Source organism: Orbicella faveolata, unplaced genomic scaffold (genome assembly GCF_042242905.1).
Source record: "Orbicella faveolata isolate gen_17 unplaced genomic scaffold, um_ofav_v1 contig_47, whole genome shotgun sequence".
NCBI classification, from domain to species: domain Eukaryota; kingdom Metazoa; phylum Cnidaria; class Anthozoa; order Scleractinia; family Merulinidae; genus Orbicella; species Orbicella faveolata.
The window spans coordinates 24,022,203-24,032,657 of NW_028301577.1; the positions used below are offsets into that span (position 1 = coordinate 24,022,203).

At 39.9% G+C, this 10,455-nt stretch overlaps 1 protein-coding gene across 3 annotated transcripts; it reads right to left on the bottom strand.

Annotated features, from left to right (window-relative positions):
- Positions 1-1,362: 1,362 nt before the first annotated feature.
- Positions 1,363-6,908, bottom strand: LOC110061137 (uncharacterized). 3 transcript variants are annotated; one of them, XM_020767974.2, is made up of 4 exons: positions 6,538-6,908; positions 3,970-4,191; positions 3,388-3,859; positions 1,363-2,832 (listed from the first exon to the last, which is right to left on the bottom strand). In XM_020767974.2, the coding sequence occupies exons 2-4, from the start codon at positions 4,099-4,101 to the stop codon at positions 2,444-2,446; spliced, it is 993 nt and encodes a 330-aa protein (XP_020623633.1). In that variant the 5' UTR covers positions 4,102-4,191; positions 6,538-6,908; the 3' UTR covers positions 1,363-2,443. The 3 variants fall into 3 exon arrangements, with proteins under 3 accessions (XP_020623633.1, XP_020623630.1, XP_020623631.1); XM_020767971.2 differs by lacking the exon at positions 6,538-6,908 and adding an exon at positions 6,147-6,371; XM_020767972.2 differs by lacking the exon at positions 6,538-6,908 and adding an exon at positions 4,279-4,437.
- Positions 6,909-10,455: the final 3,547 nt, after the last annotated feature.

Consider the following 10,455-nt stretch of genomic DNA (forward strand, 5'->3'; position numbering starts at 1 on the left):
ATGGTGGAGGGGAAAGAGCACAAATTCCGAGGCTTCCCGGAGGCTTCCTGGAGACTTGCTGGAGACTTTCACTGTCTTTCATATACAGTATGGCCACGGCAAAGGAAATGACAATGTGTAATGATACAACTTGCGCCCGAGCTTGAACCCCACGAACGTTGAATTTGCAAAATGTAAAGTTTGAAATTTCGCCGACACGAATAGACAACCCATAACTGAAATATTTATTTCCTTTTTTTTTTCCATTCTAATTTGGGGGGTGGTCCGTAGGGGGGTCCGTAGGGGTAGTCCGTGGACCGGTCCATAGGTGGTTCGCGGACCCGGTCCGTAGTGGGGGTCCGCGGACCGGGGGTCAGTGCTTTCGGGTTACCCTAGTGACGTCACTGGTTGTATTACTCTCATGCCGCGCTGAAAATTTAGAGTGATTGTGGGAGAAGAGAATACTGTTCGAAGCCCCCAAAAAACATCTTAAGGACATCTCAAAGTTGTAAAGCAGACAATAACAGTAGCCTTAGACATGAAGAGCTGGAGAGTAGATCCTGGGGCTTTTTAGTCTATTTAATTGGATATTTGCAGGATATTTTATGTAAGCAAGCAAACGAGTGCGAGTTCTTAAATCGCAAAATTATCGGGACTCTTGGTGAAATTGGCGAAGTGACTGAGGGCGAAATGACCGTGGGGCGGAGTGACCGTAATTCCTTGCACCAGCTGTCTGCCTGTCAGTCACCGTAGTGAGGTTTCTTTTTCAGCGACCAAAGAAATGTGCTGCGGAAGTGTGGCTACGCGAAGACTAGAGATACAGAACAACATTTTACAAACGAGCGTAGTATAGCGCGTAAGTAAAATATTATTTTTATCACGAGAAAATGAAATTCATATCTTTAAGCCATGTAGTTGTCTTTTTATTGCGAATCTTCACTGGCGGTTTGGAAGGTGGAAAACGTCATCAATATCCACACTAGGAGTGAGGACGTGCAAAATACGCCAATCGGGTCCCGAACGTGGAGCTGAACGTGGTTTCGTATGAATTTTACGAGTGGTGTTTTCTTCCGCGGGCGGGAACAGCATAAGATCAGATGTCCTCTTAGGAAGGAGCTCATCAAAAGGGCAACTTTCCCACATTGTTTGAGGGGACTCTAAATCGCGTGCAATTGTGTTGAAACGACAATAATGCCTTCAAGTATAAAAATACGCGGTCAACCTAGTTGTCACAAGTTTTACACATATTAAATCGAGTAAGCGAGTGGGCTTGAAAAGAACTTTCCAGAACACTCAAACAAGCCCCTACGGATAATAAATGAATTAACTGCAAGGCCGTCGGGGAACGGTTCGCACGTACTCAAGGAATCATTAATAGCATCATTTCGAACAGAAAATTCTTTTAATAAAGCACTTTATTTACAACATTGCTGGGCATGAAGATGCGTTAAAAAAGTATAAATTATTTTCTTCATATTTACATAGGCAATGTCTTTAATAGTCAATGGAATATTCTCTTACTAAATGTGGGTTGCAAATAATTTATGTGTATGAAATTCGTCAGATATTCAAAATGATGAGCAGATAAACAGATTGCTACACTTCTCTGTGAAATCTTTTGTCTTAATTTTTTATATTAATAACTATTGCAATATTAGTTTTCAGGTAGACTGCACCTTTGACGTAATATAAACAACAAAACAGTAAAACTACAAGAACTCCCAATTACAGAATGTTACACAAATTTAACTACCTGTAGTGTTTCTTTGCAGGAAAATATGTATACGTGTAACGCCTATAATTTATATTAATCATTAAATTGTAAACTTAAACATTTTGAATGTTAAGCATAGCAAAAGGAAGTTAACTAGTAAGCTTATTTACACTTATTGCATTTGCCTTAATATTTTTTATCAATTTATAAGCACACATTGCTATCACAATAAGGCAGTATCAAGAAATACGGCCAAACTCTGAAGATAACTGAACATTGCACAACTGAATATGAACATTTATATTTACAATGAATAAATTAACTCTTCTTTGGAACTTGTCAGAACACATCTCTCCAGAGCTCTAATCACACTTAAGTACAGGTCACTATTTTTAAGATTCACAGAAAAATGCAAAGAATGGCTTCCAATAAGACATACACACACAAAAAAAAATGAGGTCATGGTGGTTTCCTGGCTGGGGATCAGATTGGAAATAAAACTTTGACACTTTTTTTAGATAAAACAGGACCAAAAAATTATTTTTAACACTGTGAACTAGCCTTTGGGAAAGGCTGATGCAACATGTATTAATATTACACTAGCATTGTCCTTCATACTGGTCCGACACAGTTCATTTACTTGCTTGGTAGTAATGATATTGCATACTTCACCATGCCAATGCATTTGTCTATTTCCATAAGCTGGTGGCCCTTTCTGAAAGCTCTACTCTGAACTTCAGCATCAAGTTACTATGAATTCCCCGACAGAGTTCCCGATGTGTGTGTTGTTGTACTCATACTTGACGGGGCTAACACCATGCTTGGCAAAGAGTTGCTTGTGATCTGAATAGGCTGTGTGTTTATAACATTGCCACTGGAGACATTTAGAGATGTTGGCTGCATGTTTGTAGCCACCTGGTTCAATTTATTCATTTCCAATTGCCACCCTGGAACTTTTTTGACTGTCATATGTCTTCTTGCATGCTTGGTCAAATGATCTGACCTCATAAACCGCCGTCCACAGAGAGGGCAAGCAAAGCGCTTTTCTCCAGTGTGAGTTCGCCTGTGTCTCGCCAGCTCATCAGATCTTGCGAAACGCCTGTCACAGTTTTCCCACGTGCAAGGAAATGGTTTCTCTCCTAAAAAGATACATATAAAATTTATTAATGATTAATTTACAGATAAAATGCTACTGCTTTATTTCCTAAGGGGTTTAGGCCTGAAGTACCATAAACAAAAAATTTGAACTATGTGAACCACGAAGAAATTCAACACCAAATGAAGAAACAGTATTACATAAGAAACTCCAAGGACAAAAAATAAACAAAAATTGAACAAAAATTGATAATAAAAGAAAGAAAGCAGAATCTTTCGATAAATTGCTAATTGATTTCCTTTATACACGAAAACAGTAATTTTTTGACTTATTTCTACACGCGCGAAGAGTTTTGCCCATCACGCAGCACGCGCTTTGTTTCACGTGATGTGTCAATTGTGGGTGTATGACAGGCACGACATAGGAGTGTACAGGGCTGGTCATGAAACCTGAATAAAGACAAAATCCCGCGATATCAGGAACGGCCCTGACAATTTACCTAGAACTAAAAAAGGGATTTCACTAAATAAAGTTACTCTAACAGAAAAAGCCCAACTTTTAACATTATTCAAGTAAGAAAGATGCTTTTAGTAAATACCTGTATGTGTTCTCATGTGAGCTTTCAAGTGGGAACTTTTGAAGTAAGTTTTTCCACAGTTTTCAAACGAGCAAACATGATTTCTTCGGCGATTGGTCTGGCTCTTTGCACCTTCGCTTTCCTGTTGATTCTGGCCTTGAAGCTGAGGAAGAAGTCCTGCCTGAGTAACGATAAAATTTCTCTGCTGTAACTGGGAAATGTTGCTGACTCCCGCTGGAGTTCCGTTTGTGGCCACGGGGCAAAGTACAACTACAGCGCCGGCTGGCAGATTTCCTCCGCCGTTTGTGAGCAAAACTTGATTCACATTAACTCCTCCTTGAAAGACCTTTACAGGCAATCCAGACACTGTAGCTGATGGTGCAGTCGTGGTAGAAATCGCTCCCAAACACCCGCTCCCAGCAGTTGTACAAAGTCCACTGTTCCCACGAGGAATTGGTTGCTCGACTGTCGTTTGAATCACTTTGTTATCGAACTGTGTGGGGAAAAAAACGAACTGAATAAACGACAAATACATCAAGAGAGAAAAAAATATCCTAACCTACACTGGGGCGAACGCAATCGCTTTTTTTTTTAACTTCTCACCTTCTCTGGTTCATCCTCGACGGAAGTGGTACTACTCAGTGATGCGCTCGACGAATTTCTGCTAATAGAAGAAAGACCAGAGTCGGGGCTTGGGGTGTTTCTTTCTGCGTAAGGGGGCGACCACTGACTCATAGCGAGAAGTGACTGCACAGCATCTAAGTCGACATTCTCTGTCGTTTCACTTTGACACTCACCATCCGAAAGCACAGAACTGGAGTCCTCCTGAAGTAAACGCAAAAGAGCGTAAATGATAAGCTTAAGTGAATGAAAACCTTCTGGGTTAAACACTCCTAAACCGATCTCACTTACTTCCATCTCTTTACACGACGACGAAGGCGTTGAAGGAGGAGACATAGGAAGAGCGTACATGACTCTATAATATTCGTGTAAAAACTCTGAGAACTATGGAGAGCGAAGGGATTTTTGTTATCGTTTTGTGTTGGTTGAACTTAGGTCAGCAATGAAGATCATGCAGTACAGAGGGCGTTGAAGGGGTTGGACCAATCACAATGTACTTCCGGTAAAATCAACCAATCAGAACGCTTTATTCATGTGAACGGCGCGTGAATCAAACTGTTTTCACGTGTAGTCAGAGGCTGAAAACGAACTTTGTCCCGCGAAACGGACAAGGTTTGTTTACGTTCCAGCCAAGGCCAAAATAGAGGCCACGTGATAGAGAAATCAGGTTCGTTGGCCATTCGTGACAACAACAAACCGGATAATTCTCTTTTGGACCAAGGTCACGCACACGGACATCAAAGAAGCAACGGCAGCATTTTCATAACCACATTATTTTCTGAATTCGCTCTAATTGAAAATATCCCTTACATAACAAACTGGCATCATACACGTAATGCTTCGCCGCGCCTCGCCGCACATCGCCTCGCCCACACACAGGCGTTGTTAAAATTGATTTTGGGCAAACCCTTCGCTGAGATCATATTCAATTTGCGGGAAAATGCGTTAACTCAAAAGAACAATACCAGATCTCAAGCTAAAAGTGAGTAAATTCCACTCGAAAGTAAAAAAACGCAACGGAAGTGAAAATAGGTAGTTCTTTTTTCGGTTGCCGCCGTCTATTACTGGTTTTCCTACGGGTAACGTTTTAAACTGGACTTCTCTGATGAGTATTTTCACCTTGTTTTCAGAGGGCGCAATGTTCAAAGTTATCTCCTTTGCCAGTGCAGTCCATTTATATCCTAGCAATTTGAAAACTTCGCATTATATAAGACTTTTTCTTTCTTGTTCTCGATCACCTGGCGGATTGAAATTCAGTGTGGTGTCCTTTGTTTTATCGTAATGAGAAATCAGATGTTGATAACTCTTGAACACTACAGAACCAATAACGTGCTTTAGGTCAGAACTGTAAAATGGAGAAGAAAGCGTCTAGTTGAGAGGGTCACGTCGGCTTGGTTCGACGTTTTTATTGAGCGTGAACTCGCCACATATGTGTAATTTTTTTCTTTTCTCTTATGCTCCTGTTTAAAGTTTGATTTCTAAACATTCCCTAAGAAGTCTAGAACGAAAACTGTCGGTCGATGTTATTGATAATACTGTCATTATTATTTGTACTTCAGTCATAAATTTAGGTGCCTACTCCTAAAGTTTTTGACAGAAAAAACACGCAATTGAAGTCCATAACATGATTTGTAAGCAAAGACTTCCCCAGTTTTCTCCGTTTCGATTGCGTTTCGACTGGTCGCTGCACGGAATAATAAGTTATTATTTTGTTTATGTTAATTTTTTGTCAATGACTATTTTGTTCTCACCGTCTGTTCGTGTACACGCGCAGTTCTACGAGTCGTGAAGCTTAGTCACGTTTCGCTCGCAAATTAAAGTTTGATGACTTTTTAACCGGGTTTAATAAGGTTAAATATAACCACGATTAAGATTCCCCGATAATAATTATGTTGCTTGATCAGGCGAGACTTCTCGTGTTAACTTAAATTTGCTGCTGGTACTTGAAAATCACCTTATGTAAAAAATCTTTTGTTATAATCTGTCTGCAAATATTCCTGAACTCGCGAAACTTAAGTTGTTGACTATCGTATGTATTCGCAAAAAGATATTGAAAGAGAGCTCTGTGCACAGCAAGCAGAAATACGTCCGGTTCATATATTGTCCAGTCATAACCTGTTCCCTTGAGATTTGTGCAAGGAACAAAAACTTAAGCTTACCTCTGGATTAGAAAATTCCTGAAGGATAGAAGTTGGAATCAAGGCATGCGCATCAGAAAAAGTGATCTTTCGATTTGTTGCTCCCGTCTTGCTCTTATTTCGTTTCATACTCTTAACCTGATGCAGTTCTTCGTTATAGAAGCAATGTGCAATATTTTCCAACGGGAAGAGACTTGCTCCATGAACTGGCTTTCGTTTCCGCAGTGCTGTTTAAAATGTTCGGTCTGTGGGGGGAGGTGCGGGGGTGTATAGAAATATGAAGTTTGACTGACAGACGTTAATCAGAGTGTGGATCTAAAATAATTATCTGATATATAAACATTGTAATTTATTTGACTTGAATCTATGTTGCTGGCCTTTTTGTTCGAAGTAGACACTAATCCCGAATTACCTTAAGATCGCTTTGAACCGTCCGGCCGTCCCAGCTGACGCGGTGTCGGGGTCCCAGATTTCAACACAAAAGCGTGACTGTTCCCACTCCTTGCATTTATACTATCATCATTTACAATTCCTCTCACGGTTATCTGAATCCCAGGACTTTCTCTCTTTGACCATGAAAAATTCTGGTGCAGAAAAATTCAGTCAAGAAGAGCACGACTGCAAATCTTTTGTTGAATAGTCCCTATTTAGAATATGGCTCCAGAGAGGGTTCTCCTCAATTTCGCTTAGTCGTTCTGGTGTTGAAAAAGATTCTAGACGTTAGTTTGGGTAGCGTGTGATCAAGCCTTCATTTCCTATGTCTCTCCTACGGAGAAGACGCTTCTCTCTCCGGACAAAATAAAATAAAATAAGCATGATCCCAGGTTATGCCCGGTATTTGTGTCTGTGATCAGGCAGAAGTTGCCACGAGATGTTCGCAGCACGTGGCCGTCTATGATCCGGCATTTTCGTGCCAGATAGGTTTACAGACGTTGCCTGTCACGCAAAATGGTCAAAACAAACTTACAACAAAGGATTTTTGGTACTTTTGATAAAGTTAGAACCCGTGTCAATTGGCTACCTATGACATCTACATGGTCCGTACAAGGTGGAAAGTGGACTCGGGTACCTGAATTTAATCCTAGCTGTAAAGGGAAACACTTGAGGACCTGCCAAATCATATGGGAACTTTGAATTCTTAAGCCCAGGTCGAGGTAAGTTCATGATTATGTAATCCGCTCAAGTGACACGTGAATTCCGAATCCGTGCGGTACAGTGATATTGTACCAGCAATTTACAATAGTTTCTTTTTCTTGCACTCTGTGTGTCTGCCAAGTTTTCATGCGGCCACTGAGGCTCGGGTCGAAGTTACCCCGTGATCCATTTCATACTACACGACTGATTACTTTATACTAGCGCTCATTTAAAAAAAGCCTTGTCACTGTGGTTTGATGCTATTTTCTCAAACATGTCGAACGTTTTTTTTTTCCTCGATGTTTTACAGCGCACCATTCTTGATGACCTCGATTGATCTGTAAGTCGTTCAGATAGTCGGTTGGACACAACTACAATAGACCACTTTCGATATATTAAAATTCAGCATAGCAGTGAGGCTTAGAGGACACAAACAAAGGAAATCGAATGGCCATGTTTATTCATTTCTTTTGTTTGTGTCCTCTAGACCTTACTATCAAACTGAATTTTAATACCGGTATCGAAAGTGGCCTATTTATGTTTCCGGAAGGTGCAAAATTTGTCGGCATTTCCTATACTGAAAAAAAAAAGTAACAAAATGAAGAATTCAAAAAGAATGATTATATAATAACTCTTATTACAGACTGGATCATTGGATAACACAATTCAAGAGTTTTCCGATTGGCTTAGCCATCATGGTATATGAGCCACGCGTTAGTAGATTAATTTGACATGCAAACGAGACAAAATGATCAATAGTTTCCAAAATGGCTCCGAGGTTTTCTGTCCAAACCTTAAATTGCAAATTTCCTAGTGCCTCTAAATTCCTTGCAAAAAATTTGAGACGATTTTAATTTTGCACCAAAAAAGTGTCCGAAAATAAAACCTTTGTAAGCAAAGGTTTTTTAAAGCATAAACAAGTAAAAATTAGCGATAAGAAAGAAGAACGTTTTGGTGACATCGTGACATCATTTTCAAGTTCAAATGCAAAAAGATAAACTGTCAGAAGATTCGCTCAAGATTAGCACACCTCGTAATTACACATGCAGTGTCATGCAAAACCGTCCGAAATATTTACAGTACAGTATAACACTTTGAAGTAGATCCAAAGCTCTTATCTTCCTTTATGCAGGGATCTATATATACAGCAAACTCGCGTCGTCGTTGTGGCTATCCCTCGTTTAGGTCGAGGATGATAGTCTTTATTGATCAGCGGTGTGTCCGCAGATGGCTTATGAGTCCGATTTTTGGCCGAAAGGCTCGGCCGCATTCTGGGCAACTGGTACTGTGCGGGAGAGCAGACCGTGGTTGTTGTTGGCGCTCTTTCCTATGCCTTCGTTTTTCTTCCAGCTCTTGACATCTTCTCGCTTCGAAAGCCTTGCAGTTCCGTCGCTGATAGTGGTTCTCCAGAGAAGCCTGTCCTTTGTTGTCTCCTCCCAAAGAGACTTTTAAATTAATTTTGCAATAACACTAAGGAAACAATACTTACAATACAATTACGAACAGTACAATCTTTAGCCCACTTACAGCACTGTACTCTACTTACATTTATATTGCTCTAATTATTTACACTACTTAAGTTACAATATCTACACGATACAGTAACAACAAGGGGCAAAGAAAAAAAAAGAGAAAAATATAATAGATAATTGTCATTTCAGTTTGAGGTTGTACTATAGAAACAAACCAGACCAAAGGCGTGTGGTACATTATAGATAAAATGAGCTATGCACCTAACAGGATAGAGTTACAAAGAGTTACATTGATGCTACACTTCTTGAGGTTCGCTTTCAGCACATCTTTGAAGCGCTTCTTCTGGCCCTCTCTTGAACGCTTGCCTTCTACTTGTTCAAAGTAGATGATCTGTTTGGGAAGACGTCGGTCTGGCATTTGTACTAGATGGCCGCTCCACCTGAGTTGACTGTTGATGATGCTAGCCTCGATGCTAGTTGTTTTCGCCTCTGATAATACACTGACGTTGGTTCTTCTGTCTCAATGGCAGTCCCGGCGCACTTCAGGCGATATTGGATTTCATCCTGAAGCGAACTCTAGTACGTTGAGACACTACTTGACATACGTAACAGCTTGATAGAACTTGTGTTATTATCTTGCCTGTGTATTCGTAAAACCTTGAGGGTGCAGTAAAACTATCATTTCACAGATGTTTTTTGAGTCTAATTCTTGTTTTGCAGTCGTAAATTTATTTTAGCTACTTTTCAGCAAAGTGGCCGAAATTTTGGTCCGAAATTTGTCCGAAATGAGAAAAAAAGTGTCTGAAAATTAAAAGTCCGAAATAAAATGCCCGAAATTTTAACGTACGAAATATTTTTGCAAGTTATGTATCTGGTAAATTCCCATATGAGACTAAATTCAAGGAAAACAAGATCAAATAGACTGAGAAGTTTGCAGAACGCCTGGGTGCAGTATAGTATTTTTTACTAACAAGTTCAAACATTAATAGTCTCACGGTGAAACTTAGAAAACCGTGAACAACAGAAAATTTATGTAGTGTTATTGTGTAACAAGGAAAAATACAATTACTTAAGGTAATTTTGTTTATGGTTTTGATGTTTGCAAATGAATATATGAAAGATCACGTAATTGAACTGCGGAGAAAGATATAAAGACATGATTGATCATCGCAGTTATGCACACAACTTTAGCAGTTGTGAAATTAAAGCGTGTCCTGAGCTTTATTGTGACTGGTCAGAACACAATTGACCTGTCAGAATCAAATCAAAGTGTTCACGGTTGTTTGAATAGCTCTTCCCATCACGAAGATTCTACTAGTGTAATAGACCAATTTCGATCTATTAAAATAGACCTTAGTAGGAAGCTCTGAGGAATAAACCCCACAAACTCTGTAGTTATTCCTCAGAGCCTCGTACTGACGTCTATTGTTTTAGGCTGAATTTTAATATAAGAAATTGGTCTATTGGCTGATTCAAATTCCAATGCAAAGCAATAGAGGTTCATTACGTGTAGGGTTACATAACGCACATAACCGTATAGATACAATACAGAATTACCGCGCATGCAGCACCAGGCTCCTTGATCAAGTCAAACAGTCAACCTCGTTCCCAGGTCTTTCCCCTCTATGGGAAAACCCCTTGGGAACGAGGCTAGGCAAACAGTTCGTTTCAGTACAAGGACTGATCACAGAGAAGACTAGATCGACTATCTCAGTATTAAATCA